At 41.3% G+C, this 22,122-nt stretch overlaps 2 protein-coding genes and 1 long non-coding RNA gene across 3 annotated transcripts in view; 2 read left to right on the top strand and 1 right to left on the bottom strand.

The window, feature by feature from the left end:
• LOC116850261 overlaps positions 1-20,434 on the bottom strand; it is a 108,353-nt gene extending 87,919 nt beyond the window's left edge. The window contains exon 1 of the long non-coding RNA XR_004379293.1: positions 19,884-20,434. This is a non-coding gene — a long non-coding RNA (uncharacterized LOC116850261). The remainder of the gene's footprint in view (positions 1-19,883) is intronic.
• LOC116850260 lies at positions 99-3,174 on the top strand. The gene is made up of 4 exons (XM_032828311.1): positions 99-252; positions 1,235-1,434; positions 2,480-2,623; positions 2,896-3,174. The coding sequence occupies exons 1-4, from the start codon at positions 246-248 to the stop codon at positions 2,980-2,982; spliced, it is 438 nt and encodes a 145-aa protein (XP_032684202.1). The 5' UTR covers positions 99-245; the 3' UTR covers positions 2,983-3,174.
• Positions 6,601-17,454, top strand: LOC116850259 (solute carrier family 46 member 3-like). Its single transcript, XM_032828309.1, has 6 exons — positions 6,601-7,606; positions 11,566-11,667; positions 12,907-13,044; positions 13,162-13,245; positions 14,189-14,345; positions 14,750-17,454. Exons 1-6 carry the CDS (start codon positions 6,601-6,603, stop codon positions 14,952-14,954), a joined length of 1,692 nt encoding a protein of 563 aa, XP_032684200.1. The 3' UTR covers positions 14,955-17,454.
• Positions 20,435-22,122: the final 1,688 nt, after the last annotated feature.

Here is a 22,122-nt window from a genome sequence, read left to right as displayed (position 1 = left end):
AGAGAGAGAGAGAGAGAGAGAGAGAGAGAGAGAGAGAGAGAGAGAGAGACGGAGACAGAAGGAGGAAGAGAGAGAGAGAGGGAAGGAGGGAGAGAGAAACAGAAGATAACAGAGATAGATGAAATTTGTGAGCAAATAAGAAGATTAACAACAGATAAGATTACACAAGCTTTTAACGTACCGTATGGCATGATAAGCGTCATCTAGTTTGGTGCCAGCAAACGTGTTGAATCAATCTCTTCAAGATGCCAGGTGAGTGAGAAATATCACGGAAAAATTTATCTTTCTAAAATACATATATGCAAAAGATTCATTCTATAACGATAAAAATCCAGAATTGAAAAAAAAGTGGGCTTATCAAGATCGATTATTAGTGCACAAATTTTTTTTACACAAGAAAGAATTACATGAAGACGAAAACGTGTATGGATTTTTTAACACTAAAGTACTCGTATATCACTCTCATTTCCATCGTCCTGTCTGTTCTTCATTACTATTAACTTTAATTCAAATCTCACCTTTTTTCTTCCTAATCTCCGTTTACATGTTGCAAACAAAAATGATGTCGTGAAAAATATTGCGTCGGTTAACCTTAACTCTGAATGAAGTCTAACGACGTTTCAATGTTAAAACAATCATCGTAGGTGTGTGCGTGCGTTTGTCTGGCAAAGTGTCTAGTAAAATGTGTTGTTTGGTCATATTTTATATAGAACCGTTGTATGTCAAATCTGTTCTTCGTATTAAGCGCGAAACTCGACGCTATATTTAACTGGCTATTTTAATTTTAAGAATTTAATACAGTAGTGACTGTCTCGAAGTTTCGCATGAAATTATCGATTGCAGAGTTCCATTGAAAATATATCTCATATCGATCACAAGAAACGGCTGGCGATATCAGCGTTACAGTTAACGCCACATGTGTTACGTAACGCATATTGATAAAATGCCTCATTCCTTTCTCAAATGACTCAGATCTCGTAGAATACGACTTATAGCGTCTAAATGAAACTGAAACTATCATAATTAAGCAGCCGTATTCAAACATCACACACACAAAGTAAAAAAATTGCAAAAGTCTTATGTTAACGCGAAGATTCCACTAAATTCAAAGTAACAAAATTTTTCTTTAGAATGCAACGAGACAGAATCGAAAAACCGGAGTTTAATCAATTCACCTAGAAAAGGTGAATTTGCACAATATATCGGCATTACTGATAATCTGTCATAATTATAGCCTACAGGTGGGTAAGTCGCTCCAGCACTCAGTCGTTGCCAGATACCGCGGTCTTAGGCGGCCGTGATTCGGACGGATGTGCGATTTATGTCGGTAGAGCTTACCATGATGGTGACATGGTGCCAGCAAAAGTGATTCCCGATAAGGGTGTCGCCTACATTTGTCACGGAGGCGAGGAACATCCCAAACACGATTATGAGGTGAGTGAAAAATATCAATGTAAAATCTTTCATATTCCACGTGAAAAACCTCGAGTAACTATATGCACTGAGTATAATTTTGCGTCACTTCATTATCTAATACTTTCAAGCACCTAGATTCACTGAAATGAATGTAACTTCGATAAAATTGTCTTCCGACGCTGATGCATAGAAGCAATCTTTACACTTATTAGTAACCGTGAAAACGCGATAATTGAGAGAAAGTGCATTTTTGCCATGTCCGTAGCGTGGAAAATTGCAATCACTGGAATTATATCGTTTTCAATCCGTGATTCCTGCACAGAAATCACGACATGGTCAATTTTCTTTACCAGCTAATTTACAGATCAATTTGCCAAAGCAAAACTCTCGATTCAACGTCCGCTCGATAGTCATTAGCGATTTCCTCCGATACTGTAATAACGGTTAGACATGATTGTATACAGTTTTCTTAAATTACGTAACGCGTCACAACTACGATATTGTACACACTAGAAGACTGAAAAGATCAGTAGGATTAATCATATCTAAGTTAGGATTAATTATATCTAAGTTAAATTAAAAACAAGTTTTATAATTGAAGAGTTATGCGGTTATAAATGCACTAAAGAGAAGGAGGTCAATTTATCATGCTTTTTCTCAGTCTTAATCTAATCTGATGATATCAGTTTCCTGTCGAAAGTGACCATTGAGTTGAACCAGATACGGTTCTCGGTCGAATTCTCAAGCCACGCGCGAAATTTATAATATTCTCTGTTTCACATCGGAGATAAAATCAAATGGAAAGTTCAATCCGTTCGACAAGTATACAATATACAACGGAATATATTGAGCGTGTAATATTGGAAAGATTTCGTTTGATCATCCTGGTTCATAACCAGGATGATAAAATCATCTTGATGTTAATCTTGTGTTAATTTTGCAAAACCTTTCATATGGTCATTCGAGAATAAAATGTTATTTGATCATTTTCACTAACCAGACAGCAAATGTAACAATGTGCCGTTGCGGTTATTAATTAATAACGATATCATGGTAATACCAGGTCCTCTGCCAAGGCGAATTCGCATGGGAATTTGCCAGTAACGGTCAAGTACCACTAGACGCGGTAGTCGGCGGTCAAACCTCAGACGGAGAACCTCTGTACATTGGCCGTGTCCTCCATAGCGGATCTCAAACAATTGGCAAGGTCGGTCTTTTCGGCAGTTGTTTATTATTATAGTTCGCCGGTGCATTGTACGCACGTGTACATATTAAATATCTAAAATGCAACATGTTATCTTAAAATCTTTGAAATACATCATGTTCGTGAAACTGCCACCGCATGATTCGTGAATTCTGCATTCCCGTCGCATAAAATATATTCTCACGAGATATTCTATGCGGTCTGGTGTGTTGTTATATAAAATTGCATAATGTGTAACTTCCTAAAAATATTGATTTCGTGAAATGTTTCTTCAGGTACAAACGAGTCATGGATGTCTGTACATTCCCTACGACGGCGAGGAATTATCGTTCAAGGATTACGAAGTGCTCGTCATTCATTAGCTCGATTAAACATCACTCCTACGTTGTAATATGAATTTAAACACACGGTCGAAGTTAATCGATCCGGCAAGAACCGCTGCATCTGTTGAAGCGTGTCGTATCGCATGGCAAATTATCGCGAACAAAATTCGTTTTTTCTAAAAATACTTGTAAAAAATCTGTCGAAATAAAGCGATTGAAATCTCTAGACAATCGCATGTCTCATTGTCTCGAACAAGCGACAAATGATATGCCGCATAGGCAGTCGGTATAATCGCGACAAATCCGATCCGTCATTGAGTAAATCAGCATCTACGCAAACGCAAATAATCTTGAAAGTATTCAAGGATATCATAATGAATAATAATAAACAGCATTTTTTGTTTTAATTGCAGCGTAAAAGAAACCGCCACTCTCTCCTTTCGTACTTCCTCCCTCGTTCGAGATAATAATTTCCCGCTAAAACGAATCGCTTTCCATAGAATTACATTCCACATCTTAATTGCACTCGTCAGATAATCGTATGATTATCCGAGATACATAAGAACGCACAACATTAAGAAAAAGAATATGCCAGTCACATTATCGTCAGTGAGCGTAAACCGAAACGTAAACCAAGCGTAAGCCGAAATTGGAACGGTCTGCAAAAATCAACGAAACATACCACGAACAAGGCCAGAAGCGTTCGCGTCGTAGAAAAACAAACATAAGAGAAATCGTTTCTGTCCGATTAATTCGATAGACAAGCGGAAAAAAATCGAAAGTGGCTTCACGCGCTGAATGCGGAATCGATTATTGACTGACTCCACGGTTAGTGTTACAAATCGCCGCTATCCTCGATCTCAGAGATTTGGGGATAGTTCGCAGTTACATTTCAAAGTCGCAGCCGGTCTGTGAATTGACTGCATGTCTATTTTTTTCGCGCAAACTCATGAGAAATAAAAAGCTCGATCAAATACGTCGATGAAACTTGACATTTTTCACGAGTTTACGCAAAAGAAGCAGATACATAATCGATTCGCGGGACAGTGCCGCGACTAACTGAAGCGGTAACCGTGATCGCATTGTAGACGATCCTTTAGTCGGACGAGAATAGAATGGAAAACGCAGCGAGGCTCTTGCTGGTGTAACAGCGATGGCTTCGTTACAACATATCGATAGATCTCGCGACGTTGTCGATCATAGTGGATGATCACCGGCTGATCACCGCGGCAGAATCGCGACTCCGCCGCGCCACGATCGCCAAAGCGGATCGGAATCGGCCAGATGGCTCTTGGGCAATGCCGACCACCGATGCACCCTCGTCGGTCGAACATCAAGACAGAGATGCCGTTACAGCTCTGCATCGAATATTTTATAAGCATCGCTGGAATTGCGAGCATTACTCACTTGACGACGTCATATGATCGACTTAAGAGCCAGGGCCGCCTCTAGGTGTCTTTAGACGCTAGGACGCGACCTTGCGGATTCTCGCCGATCTCGCGGCTCCGCGTTCCGTCGCCGTGGACTCGGCGATCGATTTTCGCACGGTCCATCCCGTCGACTCTTGGATCGGGGCCGAGGTATCGGGACGTCGCTCGACAAACGCGCCGATTGTGGCAACAATTTCGCGAGAGAATTGCGCGCGATATCGGCGAGGTGGCACGGCGAGTCGCGCAAAATTGCGAGACGCGCGTGACGTGCGATAATGCAATTGACAGCTCGTGACGAGCGGGCGGAGTTGACTCGTACGGAGATAACTTTCGAATTCACCGTCGCGGATAATCGCACTTAGGTGGACGGCCCTGTCTAAAATAGGCTCCGACTATAGTAGAGAACGCCGGGACCGTGCGCGTCGTGCGATTACTTTATCAACGAATTGTCACATTTAACAGCGCCTCGTCGAGTTACGCGCGACAGCGATTCGACGACGCTCCCTGTTTACACTCGGTTGCCATCCGTTCGACATCGTCGACGTCGGTCGCGACCGCCGGTGCAGCGTCGGCCGCGTCTCACCCGCGACTGTCTCCCCGCTGAAAATAACGAATCTCTTTCGCGTCTTTCGTTAGAAAGCGACGTGCTCCCGCCAGGCGGACCGAAAATGCTCGTCTCCGCGTGTCAGGTTCGCGCGCTACCCTTCGTCAAGGGAGAGAACACCTCCGGGTAGTGCCAAAGTTAACGGCTACACCGATGGAGTTCGCCTGATGCGACTAGCAGGACGCGAGCGACGTGACAGAGGAGATCCAGGATCGCGCGCCCGGTCATTCGGATGGATCCGTGCAGTGAAGAAAGCTTACGCAACAAATCTTACACCAGGTGATCACGCGGTTTCATCAGTAGCCGCTCGCGAATTGAAAGTTGGCATCATCTGAGCCCGAGGACGTTCGCACCGAGAGGAGAGACCTCGCGCGCGCGGGCGCTCTCTCTCTCTCCCTCCCTCTCTCTCTCTCTCTCTTTCTCTCTCTTTCTTTCTCTCGACGACTCTTGGACGGATCACGGCGCGTTACTCAACGCGTTGCACGACGCTTTCTATATCCTTCGACGTAGTTGGCGGAAATCAATCACTACTGACGAGGAGGAACAATGTACCGTCGAATCGTGAGATATATGAAGCCGAAGAAGATCATTATCCGTCGACGCAAGAACAAGTACTCCGTAGGCAGGAAGATGAACACGATAATCATCACGCGTCGTCCATTCGCCGATATGTCACCGATGCCGCGATCGAGTTAGAGGTGCGACACGGCGCGGCGTCGTTTTGAGAGAGCTGACGCGTACCGAGCTCGTTATGCTCCATCGCGGAACATCCGCGAGTCAAGGTAAGGTCGCCGTGCTTTCAGTGCGATGCTTTTGACGCGTCGAAAAGAGAGGATGATTAAGAGCAAAGCGATCGTCGCAGGAGAATAGAGACCCGCGGCGAGAAGGCACGGTGGGAAGACCCCTGGCCTCGGACACCGCAAGCACGAACGTCGTCGTAGGCTGACCTTGACCCGAAAAATCCCGCGGTGCGCGAGCAGTCGGAATCGGAAGCGACGCGACGCGACGGCCGCGGCGGTGGTCGCGGAGTGGTCGTTGAATATTAGCCGCGTGTCGCGAATTGTACCGTAGGAACCGATTAGGCCCGCGCGCGCGAGACAACGACGTCGACGATGTTGCCGAGGGGCACAACACCGCGTGCAGTTTAGTGCCTAGGTGGATGTACGCCAAAGCGGATCTCGTGCGCTGCAGAAGCGGCGCCGGAGGCTAAAGCCAGGAGAACGGACTCGGCGGCAGCGAGTGCTAGCCAGCCCCGAAGACGGGAAGAAGAGGAGGTGGTACCGCTGGACGCACTGGTGCAGGCGGTGACCGGCGCGAAGGGAAGGAGAGGAACGTCTCGTAATGCACGATGGTGCATTAGCCGGGAGTCGCGGGACCACCGTGCGATTTCTCTCCGCGCGCGCGAAACGACAACCGACCGAAATCCGCGGTCGACTTCCGGAGGCCATCGAGAGAGTCGTTCGCAGAGTCGCGCCGCGCCGAGCCGAGCAGCGCGTGGGATCTTGAATCTCCCGAGTGTAAACGTTCGAGTAACCGGAGACCCTCGTGCGCGTATATATGATTCCGCTTGTCCCCCTGTACCCAGACGTAGAGTGACCCACCTCCCTTCGACGAAACAAAGATATGTCCGAGATCACGACGACGAAAGGTGCGCCTGCTGGGGTCACACCCGAGAAAAAGCAAGCGAACCCCGTCGCTGAGAAGTCCGACTGCGCCGTTACCTGGAAGTCCATGAGCGTACGGCAAAAATGGTCCTTCCTCACCAGCAATATCACCGTCGAGCCGATGGTCGCATGCTACGTGATACCGAGCGTGCTGTCCTCTTTGGCCGTGCAGAATCTCATTCTCGAAAAGGCGTGCCGTGTGAACCTGGCCTACCCGGACGAAGTGTGCTCCGCGTTGTCCGCCAGGAACACTACCGGCTATGAGGCCGAGGAGACCGCCGTTCAACAGCTGGTAGCACGTATGCAGACCTGGAAGACTCCGCTGCAAAGCGCCTTGCCGACCATCCTCATTCTGTTCATGGGTGCGTGGAGCGATCGCACCGGCCTGAGGAAGCCCTGCATGCTATTGCCGATCATTGGCGAGTTCTTCAGCAGCGTCACCCTCATCTGCTGCACCTACTGGTTCTACGAACTACCCATGGAGGCGGTCGTGTTAGAGGCGCTGTGGCCAGCCTTGGCCGGTGGCTGGTCCACCATGTTCATGGGCATCTTCAGCTACATAGCGGATATCACGTCCGTGGAGTCGAGGACGCTCAGAATCGGTGCGGCCAACGTTTTCCTGTCGTTCGGCGTGCCGATCGGCATGGCCCTATCCGGGATACTCTACACGAAGCTCGGTTTCTACGGTGTCTTCAGCATCACCAGCGTGTGTTACATCCTGAGCTTTGTGTACGGCCTGGTGGTCATCAAGGAGCCGCCACGAGTACTCGCGGAACGCGCGCGGAAGAAGGCCCTGCCGAGCAAACCTAAGCGGATCTCGGTCTGCGCCTTCGTCATGGACTTCTTCTCGTTACGGCACATTGAGGAGACGTTTCGCGTGGCGTTCAAGAAAGGGGCCAACAACCGTCAGAAGAGAGCCATCGTGCTCATGGTCATTGTTATGGTCGTCATCGGACCCCTTTACGGTGAGTTGTCCGAACGCGAGAATCTTTTATTTTTATAAATATACTTCTCTCCTCGTTGTCGCCTTCTCGCTTTGACAACGCAAGATTATTCAATCAAAAAAACCAACAGGATAATTAAGGACTAAGCGAGACGATGAGCTGATCATACACATGGCGCCATGCGTCTCATCCTTTTGACGATACACAATGTCTTCGTGACCAAAACGTCAAGTGTCATTTTGAGTCGCGTCACTTAGAACGATAAAACTGAAACGTCAAGTGAAACGGCATCCAAGAGGACGGATGATCTTTCACTTTTACCGCGAAGCACTTGCATCTGTAGTTTGAGACATTTTCTGAACGTCATTTTTGTCAAGCATTAATTACTCAATCGTGTCTTTTGATATCTTTATTAGTACGCCTCGAAAGATTTCTGTTTCGATTGAATTAAACGAGAAAAGCCGCTGAGAGACAGCTCTCTGGTAGCTGAATATAAAATATCCATCACTTTGTGCATCCGCGACACAGTAAAAACCTGTCGTAACTCTCGTTAATCTTGCGTTGCAATAACTGTACGCATTCCCATCGGTAATTACTTGCGCCGACGGTGTAAATATGTCGTATATGAGGGGAAAGTGAGGAAAGACATGTGCAAAACTAGACATGTGTTAATCCAGCGCGAGCGCGGCATTACTTCGACGTGTGCTGGTGGTACCTCTTCCATGTGTAACTCATATATTCTCTTCGAGTATCGGCAAATAAACATGCATCAGTGAAATTTGTAAAAGTGCAACGTATAGAGATAGACGATGTTTGTTGCACGTGTTAGTATGAATATTCGCGTCGTGCATAACGAAATACGTTGCATCGAGCGTTGAAAGTTTATCGTCGAGAAACATTCATAAATTCACATTAAGCGATTGGTAGGTCAATCAGGAAAACGATGGCGACAAACATTTTCATGCTGTCGCCATGAGCGAAAGAAAAGGAAATTCCATCTTCACGTGAAACAACTTGACGTCGTCTTCTTTGTAACGATCGAAAGTTCGCGTGTCTGATCTGTCAAAGGCAATGAAAACAATAGACATTAATGTGCACAGATACATAAATTTGCATAAATACAAAAAAGTAGACTTCCTTGACGCGCAAGACAGTCTTCGACAGAGGTGTATATATAATATATAATGGTGTATATATAATATATAATGCTGGATACACAGTAGAAAAACTTGTGAAGCAGGTGCGAAAGATTGTATCATCGGAAAACTATTCTTAACTGGAATATTGAGTAGTTTCGATATGCAACGTATCAACGTAAACACTTGAATAGTATCTCTAATCACGCAGATAAATTTTATGTCGATAAATTTTAATATCGCACGGCTTTGAAACGGTTGTTTTGAAACGCTTTAATAAATGGTGGTTAAAAACGAATAATATACAAGTATGCCTTGTTGGATGTCAATAAAATAATCACGAATATATCGGATACAATGACCGACAGGGAACAAAACGGACGTTGAGGATTCATCGATACACGGCAACGTTCCTGAACGATTCGATATCGATATCGAACAGCATCAGTAGCCACGGTAGCTTTAGTCTCAGCCAGCAGCTTTTCCAAGCACGCGACCACTCAAATCATTCAATTTTTCAATTAGTGCGCATTTGTTACGGCGCGCTATCGCGACTCTAATACGATCGTGCGCGCTCGTACAGCGAAGCACAATTTCAGCACATTTCGCGGATGCTCTTGTCACAATTTAATTATATAGGTAGCCCGTCATTACAATGTCTGGGTACGCATTAGTACGAATTATCTCAGCTGCTAAGTGACGCGGGCAGTCGTCACGCTTATAACAATTCCGTGTAATGGGCGTCTTCCTGATTTTGAATGCCGTAACGCGATATACCTGTACGGCCCCGTAAGAACATACTTTTCTTAACTCTTTCGTTGTCGTCATCGGCCACGCGTCCATGTCCAAGAATCGCGTAATTAACCCTTATCCGGCCAACCTATTTTTGTAGCACGGCCGAGCGCGACCGGTGCTTATCGGATCCCGGTAACTTAGGTCTAATGCCTTCGAACAAGAATAGCATTAAAATCATGGTGTGAACACTTGGTAGGAGGCTCACTCGATTTTCCGAGGCTTGTCTGATTCAATTCGTCATTTCTCTTGCTGCTAGATACCAACTGATGTTGTACCAATGACAGCGAGCAGCGGCAGCTAGATTCAACGGACCGTGTTTGCTCGGATAAGCATTTAAAAATGCCTAGAAATCCTTGTCTTTTCCCGAAGGTATTTACATGGTCGAATACAATCGCGAGATATCCACAAAAACGTGTCAAATTTAAAAAATCGATTGTGTTCATATATACTGTGCATTTATCCGCCTTCTATCAATTTTTTATATAAACGTGCTATATAAGCTGTCAATTGTGTTGTGTTAGAAATTCTCTTACAAAGTTTTCCATGATGCCGAAATTTCTAACGTTCACCGGGACGTCGCGATGTATAGTTGACACATAGACACATAGCGCGCACCAAATCGCATACTTATTTGCATGCAATCTCTGGCACTATATACTTATACTTCGTTCGAACGCGGTTATAGGTACTGCGATATAATTTCAGATCTTTGAACGTCAGAATTGCGTGGTGAAAGTCCGACTGTGTCACATGTCGTAGGTATATTTTCATTATAATCTTGCGAAGAGTGGCAAGTCGCGAATATCGCGCCCGCGAGAAGTAGACTGATAGATTTCAGCAGAAGTTATTACGAAGTCTGCAAATTCTAGCAAATTCTAGTGAAGTTTGCAAATTATAAGAACTGCCGATTAAACTTGACTAGAAATTCAATAAATATGCACGTACGCGTTTTTTCCTCGAAAGAATCGCGCTCAAACGAAGATTACAGATGGTCGACACCTCGAGTAGTCGTACATCTCGATAAATCGTTGGATTTTGCAAAAGAGCATTTTACATTTACATAATACCGGCATTGCATTTGACCTTCCTTCGCAGTTAACTCGGTACTGCTACAGGAAGTAATTGTTGGTCTAATCGCTTGTCTATGCAATCGCTCGAAAATCGTTTGTAATTGGAAAGAAAACGCTAAACCGTCGCGCTTGACAGCATTTGTAAAATATTATCGCGGCAGTAAGGCCTTGCGAGAAATACCGTATTTTAGCAAATCAACAATGATTCAACTATCACTGTCATCACTATCGACTATAACCGATAAGCTGTACATTTTTACGTTACAGAGACAGAATACAAATCCGCAGTTAGGGACTGCAGGTGAAAGCACAGATTGGCTCGCAGAGCCAAAGTTCCAGAATTTTTTAAATCCGCTTCAAATATTCGACTAAACACTCATACAAAATTCATATAAAATTCATATTAAATTTTCAATATCAATTGTAATATTTATAAAGCGATTCTCGCTCTTATGTGTAACAGTCATGGCTATCACCTAAGTTCATACCAACAATTGCGTTTGCTTAATACCATCTACTTCAATAACAGCAAGCGGATCCCACAAGTATCCAATAATGGATAACATAATGGCGGACCTACCATAAATCGGACTCGTGTGAAAAGTGCCAACAATGGCTCGGGGGAAACTTAATTAAATCGAGATTCCGAGAAGTCATTAGAATTGTGTAACGTTCTATTCGTATATAGCGTTAACGGGTGAGCTCGTCGAGTATCACAAATGCTAAATAAAAGAATTGACCGAGCTACAAGCTAGAGGATTACTCAACAAAAAGTCGGATCAGATTCATACATTTCTTATGACTACACAATAATGACGTGATTTTTTTCCATAAATTTTTTTCCATAAATTTTTGTCGATAAATATCCATTCTATTTACTGTCGATATCAACGGCATGTTTAGGTCGAGGCGCGTTTTAAAAAAGCAACTGTGACAACGCGATGAAGAGGTTAAATTTGCTGTTTCTTTATTCTTTCAGGCGAAATGGCGGTTCTGTATCTTTACATGCGGTACCGATACAACTGGAACGAAGTGAAATTCAGCATGTTCTCCACATTTGGCATGGTAACTAATCTGATCGGTAAGAAGATCGCTTCAAACAAAAATGTTGCAAATTAACAATATATGAGAACAAGTTCACAGACATGCACGCGCGTTAACACAATAGCTGGAAATCCGCGATATTTTGCACGTAATAAAGCTTTACGATTCCTCATTAATCTCATCATCGACCACGAAATACAAATACATACGAAGAAAATTTTATAGTGAAAATTACTATAGGATTGATACTATAGGATTTTATGACCGTGGAACAAGTCGCTACTGCATTCTGCAGTAATTCACACCATCTCCTTTCACTTCACATGTGCTACTTATATTTTAGTAACTGAAATCTGCTATTAAGACACCTGTTATGATTCTAGCGAAATTTCCCACCTTAGATAGGCCTTGCTGACGGTCTATTCCTAAACTACAAAAAACGTAGTAAAATTGAAAAGAATTTATATGAAAAGAAATTATAATATCTTCTCTCCGTATAGATCTTCCGTCCATCGCCACACGTGCACATAATATCATGTGATCATTCGAAAATAGTAATCTCCGTCGACTAACTGTCTGTTTTTTCGCAGATCAAAAACATCAGTTATTTTTGTTACTGGTAATACTACATTGATCGGTATAATCAAAGCTCTTTGTGCAAAGAAAGAGTAACGGGCAACGTATCTTATATAAGAATAAATATCCTTGCTAAGCAGAATTAACGTGATTATTACTTCGGTTCCGATGAATTGTAGAAGACAGAGATTATCTTGAGGAAATTCAATTGTGCATGTTAGTCTTAGTGGGTAACAAATACGTTAACGTCAGTGTGCAGCAAATAACGATGCGCGACTATTCTAAAATAATATTAAGACATACATACACACAGCAACAGCGTGTTTCAAAAACGTTGGCGCTGCCTCAAATTGTTTATATGATAAATGATAATGTGCGCGCAATATGAAAATCGTCATGACAACTCACGGCTTCGTCTGGCAACGCAAAAATTTTGCACCCACCATACGTACGACGTACGGTGTCGCAAAGACTTTCTATCTTCTCACTCAATTCACTCAATTTTAGCGCACAATTCAGTTTCTCTCGCATCTTTGCGTTTTCATTTAGCCAACCCGCACTCCTAATCTTCAGAGCTATCAGCGCTTTTCCTCACGCTAATCCTCATTCATACACACACTCCTCCTTCGTTCGCTGCTTAATCATGATTGTTACGTTTGTTGTGCGAAAGAATTAAGAGAATTTTTCTGCTGATACTCAGGAACCGCGGTCTCCGTCGGCATCTTCAGTCACATCCTCAAGATAGATGACGCGATCGTGGGTATAATGAGCTGTATGAGTAAAATCTTAGCAAGTTTCGTGTACGCATTCGCCGTTACGGACTGGATGGCCTACGTAGGTCAGTCTTTCTAAAACGTCTAACACGTCTGGGTAACGGCTACATGTGTACCGAATTATCGTGCACAGTACCGGTTTCCATAAATATTTTTAACAATGGATTAATTATACGTTTCAGCCGCTATCGTGGAGATTGTGAACGGAACATCCATTATTGCTATGCGATCGATAGCCTCTAAGCTCGTGCCTACGGATGAACTAGGTAAGGGACCTCAAATTAAAATAAAAGTGAAACACGCTATTATCTCCGATAATCTCGTTTTTACGTCACTTCGAAATTGTATATAATTCTGCAAAGAAAGGAGAAGTGAGAAAAAAAACAAATGTACACACAGAAAAATATCACTCTACTGCCAGATTATTTAGATTACTTTTATTCTTTTAAGTGTATTATCATATACTCAGAAAAGGAATTTATTCTTTTCGCAAGGAGATTGTAAAACTTTACTGAAGAAAATGTTAGTTCAACTCTATGTAATAAATAAACTAAATTTTTCTTTTAATTTAATATTCTTGATTGAAAAATAACTTAATGATAAAGACTTGTAATAGATTTGCGGATATATAAACTTATGAAACATTTGAAATGAGTAACATTTACTTGAATACATATCTAAATATTTTTCCATGTGTAGAAGCATTTTGCCAAGAGCCTCTCGGAGTCGTTCAACCCCCAAAGCGGGAAAATGCTCTCTCTTTAAAAGTGAATGAAAAAATTCTGTTCAGTCAGTAATGTTAAGTGAACCGGATCCACGGAATATATTTCTCACACTTAAAAGCTGGATGAAAAAGTACGTTAGATAAACGGTCGTCTTTAGAATGAGTTCTATTACGACTTATTACACTGAACCGTCCCGTTGGCATTTTGAAGTGTTTTGGACTGCGGACCGGACACGGTCTTTTTCACTTTCGCATCGCTTGCCGTAACCGCGTAAATCGGATAATTTCGGCGCCAAATTACCGTGATCGTGGCGTCGGTGCTAATTTTTCCTGCGTCGCGAACTGGGCCTAACGAGGGCTTCCTGCCCGGCGCTAACGATCCGCACGCGCATACGTGCGCCAGAGAGAAACATTCTACGACGCAGTTTTTATTCGTCGATTTGTTGCGTTTCATAACCTAAGATGCGGATTATGTAATCCCGTAGGTAAGGTGAATTCGCTGTTCGGCGTGTGCGAGTCCCTGATGCCACTCATTTATGGGCCAATGTACAGCGCCATTTACGCGGCGACCATGAACACATTTCCGGGGACGTTCTTCATCGCCGGAGGATGCATGACTATGCCCGCCGTGTTCGCATTCTTGTGAGTATTCGCTAAGAACTTAGCTCTATTTTTTATTTTAGCAGTAGCCGGGGGATATGAATTAATTCAGAAGAGAAAATTATATATTCGACAAACACGTTGAATAAGTCAAAGCCAACGAGACAATCTCTACATACACGAAGCAAGTCATCAATTTTAAGCGCAACAGCGTGAGAATAACGTATTGTCTAAGTCTTTAAAATTTCACAGCAAATAACGTCAAATTGGACGTGTCGCATCCTACAAAACAGTAAGATTAAAATCATGTTTGTCGACTTTGTCGCGTGTTTTTAACTCGCGAGAAATATTCTTCATATATCGTAAACATCCGCATGTCTAATTCTTCTTTTGATTGTTCAAACAAAGTTCGCATTCCTGTAACGGTTGCGTGTATGTTCAACCAGATGGTTGTATACGGAGCATCGAAAGGATCGTTTGCTGAGGGAACAGAAGGACCTGGAGGCTACGACCAACCACAAGAACGAGGACACGGCAGATCACAGTTCGAAGACCTTGAATTCCCGAATCGTAGACACGCCGAAGAGCATGCAGAAAGCCGAAATGATAAACGGTATAGATAACTCGGCCTTCGAATCCGAACAGTTGTGATCTCATCTTCCTCCTTTTTAATACGCAAAAACAAACGAGATGTCGATAATACCTCATCAAAAAAAAAGAACTGACGCAAAAAGGACCTTACGAGGTCGATGCGTGATAAGCGTCATAATCGCGCTGGTAAACTAACTAGTGAGTCGTCGAACTTACGTGAGTTATCTTGTGAAAGAACACCAAAGTCTGCGAAACTTCAAAGCAAATAGTGCATCAAAATTCGGTGTGCCTGACAGTTCCAGCGGATCACGTTCGTCGGAGTTCGGGAAAGCAAATTTTATTCCGAGCCTACTTAGGATTTATTAGGGATGACAATTCGCGACTAAGATTATTCGGAACAACGCTTAGTAAAGCCTGTTCCGCAGCTTCTAGACTCCAGAAGGGTCGCGCGGGAATAAATCGGGACTCGAAACTACTAAATTTTTTTTTTCAGATTCCACGCAACTGCTAACGATCGTCATCTCCACAGAGGTGACGACAATTAAGATTCAATTTAGGATGTAAATAAAACAAAAAACCTCATTGACTCTCTTCTCGATCGTCCATGACTTCACTTACTGCAGCTTATAGATTCCTTTCCGAGCATTTACGCAATATGTAAGACGTTCCGAATAAAGGATAACCACCGGTCTATTTTTAATATTTAACACTTGTCGTTAAGGTAATAAAGTGATTATTGTGTAAGATTTTGCAACGTACGATTAAATCAGTCATCTTAGAAAGGACAGATTATTCGATTCTTATTTTTTAGGGAACATGAGAAATATTCGATAGCAATAACTCCCAGCCATAAAACTTTTATCAGCTTTTTATTATATTCGTTGTATTTTTTACTCTGTTTCTACTACAATAACTGAAATATCTTCTATACATAAATACGGAAATCTATTTTCAAATATTTTTTGGGCCCTTTTTAAGATGAAGGATTCAATTATGTATAATATATTACATGTACGTAATATAATTTCCGTTGCAAATATCTCGCAATCTTGAATATATTGCTTGCTTAAAAGTGCGTCTTTAATGAGTCAATTACACGCGACAAGAGCGTCGTACGTGGACACATTAAACGTGATACTCAAATTTTTATTTAACGATTCATATCCTTTATTTCGGGTACTAGTACAAACTGTACTTAAGCGAATTACGACGAGAGCGTGAAAGAAATATGTGCGTCACAGACACTCACGTCGCGACGCGTTGGTTATTCAGTTTCCTACCATATGAACTCTTAAGAAGAAATTTTGAATAAAATTTGGATCCCATTTTTTTATTCAAGAAAATTCTATAGAAAGCACGCTGATTGCGCGACAATTAGACATTGTAATTAAGGGATTTTGAATTTCAATGAAGTTATATGACTAACAACGTTATATAGCTAACACGCAAGCCTCGTTTTCGATTAACTTTAAGCGTGGAATTTACTTTAATGCAAATTTTATTTAAGATTTAATTCATGTATATGCATATACCATATAATATAAACCGAAAATTGACGAAACTGAAGAATATACTTATAGTCGATTTTGTGAAAAACCCTTCCTGCAAATGAATCTCACAGATTCAAAGTTGAATTCAGTTATTAAAGTTACTCCGCGAATCTATATGAAAATTAAACGGTTTGATAACCCGTTCATTTGCCTCGAGCAATTTTGAATCTTTTTTACGTACACATATTCCCGTACACATAGTCTAGTTTTACATATATCACAAGTTTATAATTTCGTATTATAAATTTACAATAGTTATATTAGATGTGAATAAAATATAAAATAGTATACGTTAATTTCATTGTTCTAACTAACCAAGTTACGACGTGTCAGAAATCATGGTTTTTACTTCCCAGACAGCACAAGATTTCCTGAGGACATCCTTAGGACGTCCTGAGAACGAAGAAATGTCTTCAGGACTTCCTCAGGATGTTCTCTGGATGTCCCATGGATATCTGTGCTGTTAGGGTTACGTATGTACTACATATGTACTATGTATGTATTAAATATATATCAACCATGAGATAGACATTAAATTGAAGAGATGGCAGAAATAAATATCAAAGTAATCAAATATCTACCTTATTATCAAATATCAAATATCTATCTTATTATTTCTTTTATTTTTACAATTGTGAGATAAAATACCAAGATAATTTAATATATCAATGACAAATGGCTCCGCATTAAAAAATTTACGTTCCAACAGCATTTATATTTAATACTTCCTCTCATCTCTCTTTCTTTCTCTCTCTCCCTCTTTCTTTCTATCTACCTATATATCTCATTCTCTATACTATCGTAGCATTTAAGAGAGGAAACACTCCTTCTCTTTATATGTGATAACTGACCATCGACCTGACCGATCGGTACACTCTTCAAATATTAATTTAATGCGACATACTTTGGCATTGTATACAATTCTACAATTTATATATTGCTTATGATAAAACAATATTTGATGTTTGTACACACACAATAAAAAAATACATAATGAAAAATTTATTTAATTCTGAAGTGCTCGTATATATTACTACAAAGAAGCCTAAAGCCCGTGTCACACTACGGACTGGAAATAGAGAATTGCGGATTGAAGATTGGAACTTGACCAATTGGAGCCAAGCAAGCCAAGACCAAAGTGCATTGATTCGTCAAAATCTAATCTTCAATCCTCAATCCTCAATTTCCAATCCGTAGTGTGACACGGACTTAAGAGCGGCAACCAGCTTGATTTTAGTGGCCACAGCTAGGCGCATTTTCGAGACGCCATCTAACAAGGTGCGCCTTTACTACGTTCGTTAGACGCATTTTCGCGGTGGTAACGATAAAATGCGCTTAGTTCTTGCCCCTTGTACTTCCATACAATGATAGTAAGTTAGAACAGGACAAACGTCCAATCGCTCTATTCTTGTCTCATCATTTATGACCGGACCGCGACATAGGAAGCGAACTAGCGGCAAACTTATCGCAAAGCTAGATCATCTCTCATCAATCTCGTCTTTCTCGCGCTGCGTTTGCGTAATTTTGCAAGGAAAAAAGATTTTGAAACTAGACAATATAAAACAATGAATAAATATATAAGCTTAAACATGCTGCTCATATTTTTTGCATATTTCTCGGCAACCACAAAAGATATCGATGTGATTCAAAGAAAACCAAGTTCTCCTCAATTTATCCTATTGGAATTCAGAATTTACAATAATACTAATAATACTAATACTTTAATAATACTATTAACAACGATTCGTTAAATAAGCCATGAAAGCGTGCATACTTTTCGACGTCGCTGACAGCCTCTTACTATTGTATCTCTCGCGCATTTCTCGGCAACAACTAAAGATATTAAGGTGACACAAAGGGCACTATCTGCCCACAATTCATCTTATTGGAATTGGCAGTTTATAATAATATGAATAATATCGGAGACTTCGAACACATCGGTTCGAATCGCGACATAATAATTTAGCGGAGACTCAAAAAACTTCGGTTTGAATCTCGGCTTAAAAGTTGAGCGGAAATTGGAAATATCTCGTTTCGAATCCCGGCTTAAAGCGGGGTCAACAATAGAAATCATAGAGTCGTAAATCGTAGATATCGTACATTGACACATCAGTCGAGTTTGACAAGAATAATCGACCGTGATTGGTCAATTTGTACGATTTACCACAGTACCACTTCTATTGTAGACCCCGCTTAATAGTTTAGCGGAGACTCGGTTACTTTGGTTCGAATCCCAGCTTAAGGGGATGCTGGAATGGACGACAAACTTGCTAAACATCGATAACGTAGAAGCGATTAAAACAATTTAAAACGTAGAAAACGTTATCTTTATTTACCGGTGTATACTAGGGGCGCGTTCGGGGAGCACGCTACCAACGCTACTGCTTTCTTCTATCTTCATCGCTCTTTAGATAAACAACAAGGATAGAATGACACGGTAGCGCTGAATAGCGCTAATAGCGAGTTCCCCGAACATACCTTAGGATTCATAAATGCCTTTACATTTCCGGTATCTAGAGAACTGAAATTTTTCTATTTGGCGCATCGTTTCTCAGTAAACGTAAATCGTCACTGTTAGTTAATTGTCGGTTCTTTCAAAAACATTCATCCAGGAAATGATACAGAGTGAAATATGCACACTAGACGTAATTTTCGAAGATACACCTTTTCAAACGCGAATGTTACTTTAAAAAACTCTAAAAAACTATCCCAGAATGTGCTCTACATACTAACACTATATGACCTAACCTGTAGTAACATGACCGCTTTTCGGCCTATGCGCGAGAATCCAAATAATACTACGTTGTAACTAACATAATGGGCGCGACTTTGGGACTTTTAGCAAATTATTTTCAATTCTGGGCGTGTTGATGAGAGAGTAGAGTGACATTAACATGCAATGTCATTCAAGAGACGATGCAGAGCGAAATACGCACACTTGAAATCACTTTTAAAAATACACTTTTACAAACGCGAAAATTACTTTAAAAAACTATAAAAAGATATCCAAAAATATACTCTAGATCAAGAAATAATCCGACGAGAAGGAAGCCTGCCGAGTCGAAATTTCAATTGGCTATTGTTGCAAGAATGATCCAATTAAAAAAATTATTAGCTTTTATCAGTGGATACTCCATTTACATCTTTTTAATCCAAACAAAAATTCAAGCCTTATAAATGTTTGAAATAAATTAAGAAACAGTTTTTTTATTTTTGGTCAGTCGCATTTTTTTGCACATTTTTCTAAGAATTGAGCTACTCAATAATTTCAGAGCTAAATTCTTTGGTTGGATCATTCTTACGTAACTCCGGCGAATTGCAAATTTCAATTCTTACTTTACTTCCCGTCGGACCCAATGCGATTTACGTCTACGTGCATGCAATCTACGTAAAGTGACACTTTATGTCTACTATGTGTGCGTCTAAATCGAGCGCTCACCATTGCGCGTCGTCCCACGATGTCCAGAGTCCAGCAGCCATCCTGTCATTGCATCCTGTCACTGCAATGGTCCTCGCGTCCCGCGACGCCTGTAATTCACTCCCGACCGCGGTAATCTAACGGAGGTTTCACGAAAAATCCCGTCTCTTTTAGGGGATACACTCCAAGTTGCGAATTGCATATGAAATATCGCGAACAGCGTCTTCGAGGAAATGTCGGCCTTTTGGATAAACGACGAGTATGTATGACAAATTCAACAACGGTCAGATCGAGTTATAGTGTATCGCTTTGATATACGCGCGACGCGAATCGCTTACGAAGAAAACGGAATCTGCGAGCGAAAAGAACACGCGACGCGAATGGAAGACGAAATCGCGTTCGACGTATGGGTGAAGTGATCTGTGTGAGATACTCACGTACAACACGGAATAGCCCTAATGTAACGTTTCGATGGTGCAGCGTAGTAGGCTGCAATACAACTCCGCAATATTCTTGCGGATAACAGTTCCGCAATACTTTTGCGAAGACAATTCCGCAATGTTTTTGCGGATAACAACTCCGCAATACTTTTACGAAGACAATTCCGCAATATTTTTGTGGATAACAGCTTCGCAATACTTTTGCGAAGACAATTCCGCAATGTTTTTGCGGATAACAACTCCGCAATACTTTTACGAAGACAATTCCGCAATATTTTTGTGGATAACAGCTTCGCAATACTTTTGCGAAGACAATTCCGCAATGTTTTTGCGGATAACAACTCCGCAATACTTTTACGAAGACAATTCCGCAATATTTTTGTGGATAACAGCTTCGCAATACTTTTGCGAAGACAATTCCGCAATGTTTTTGCGGATAACAACTCCGCAATACTTTTACGAAGACAATTCCGCAATATTTTTGTGGATAACAGCTTCGCAATACTTTTGCGAAGACAATTCCGCAATGTTTTTGCGGATAACAACTCCGCAATACTTTTACGAAGACAATTCCGCAATATTTTTGTGGATAACAGCTTCGCAATACTTTTGCGAAGACAATTCCGCAATGTTTTTGCGGATAACAACTCCGCAATACTTTTACGAAGACAATTCCGCAATATTTTTGTGGATAACAGCTTCGCAATACTTTTGCGAAGACAATTCCGCAATGCTTTTGCGGATAACAACTCCGCAATATTTCTGCGAAGTTCACTCGCGACTCTTCCGCAAATACGATCCGGTGAAATTCTCAAATCTATCAAATTAATAATCGCGAACGCGAGCGTGAAAAATCAAACTATGAAAATTGTGACAATAAAGATAAAAATTCTATTCAAAATTCACGCGAAAAAAAATGTTATCGCGTGAAATGTCAGTCTATGTACGATGGAACTTGTTGCGCGTCGCATAAATAAACCAATAACTGCTCGCATGTTTGACTTGTGTACATCACGTTTTTCGCAAAGAATCAACGCTCGCTAGCATTGTCTCTATTGTGTCCCGCGTTAGGAAACTCTAACTCTAAATAAAAAATTGAAACCAAAAAATTTTTCAATGATCGTAAAATTAATTTTGCAAGCAATTTATATAATCACGTTAGATCGTTTCGTGCAAGTGCCGCACGATATCGAATTTTACTTAATAACGAAATACAAACTCTACTTTATGAAATGCAATCGCGATTTAAGTTCACGCGAGAACGAAAATTGAGAAAATTAACGACCGGCGGAAGATCTATGACGCGGGTGATGTGATTGCGCATTTTCTATGACGCAATTTCTATGGCGCAATCTCTTTGCGCGTTGGCGCACTGCTCAAGACACTTGGAAGATCGCATTTAATAAAATTGAATAATTTTACAAAATTTTCAATGTTCAGAGTGTATACTCAATATTTTAAGCATCTACAAGATAGTGTTGGGGTTTGATTAATCAAAATTTCTTCCTACAAAAATCGTCAACCAATCAATAATCTAAGTTAATCAATTAATAAATATATATACATTGGGAGAAAAATACTTGAAAATTTATTTGCCAAATTTATGTAAAACATGCATTATCACTAATATTATTATTTGAAAAAGCGATTTTCCAATTGTTTCGAGTAGTGTGATTTTTATTTGACGGCACGTACACATATTACAACTACAGCAAAGTAAATCACATTGATTCGATAAACATGCACTATATCGAAAGACTTTTTGTCTTTCTATTATCAATATATTTCTTGTTTTGACTCACCAATCCGCCGATCAGGGT

Source organism: Odontomachus brunneus, unplaced genomic scaffold (assembly GCF_010583005.1).
Source record: "Odontomachus brunneus isolate Ranch 3 - 2012 unplaced genomic scaffold, Obru_v1 Obru_scaffold_140, whole genome shotgun sequence".
Lineage (NCBI taxonomy): Eukaryota > Metazoa > Arthropoda > Insecta > Hymenoptera > Formicidae > Odontomachus > Odontomachus brunneus.
This window is presented reverse-complemented; position numbering and strand designations above follow the sequence as displayed.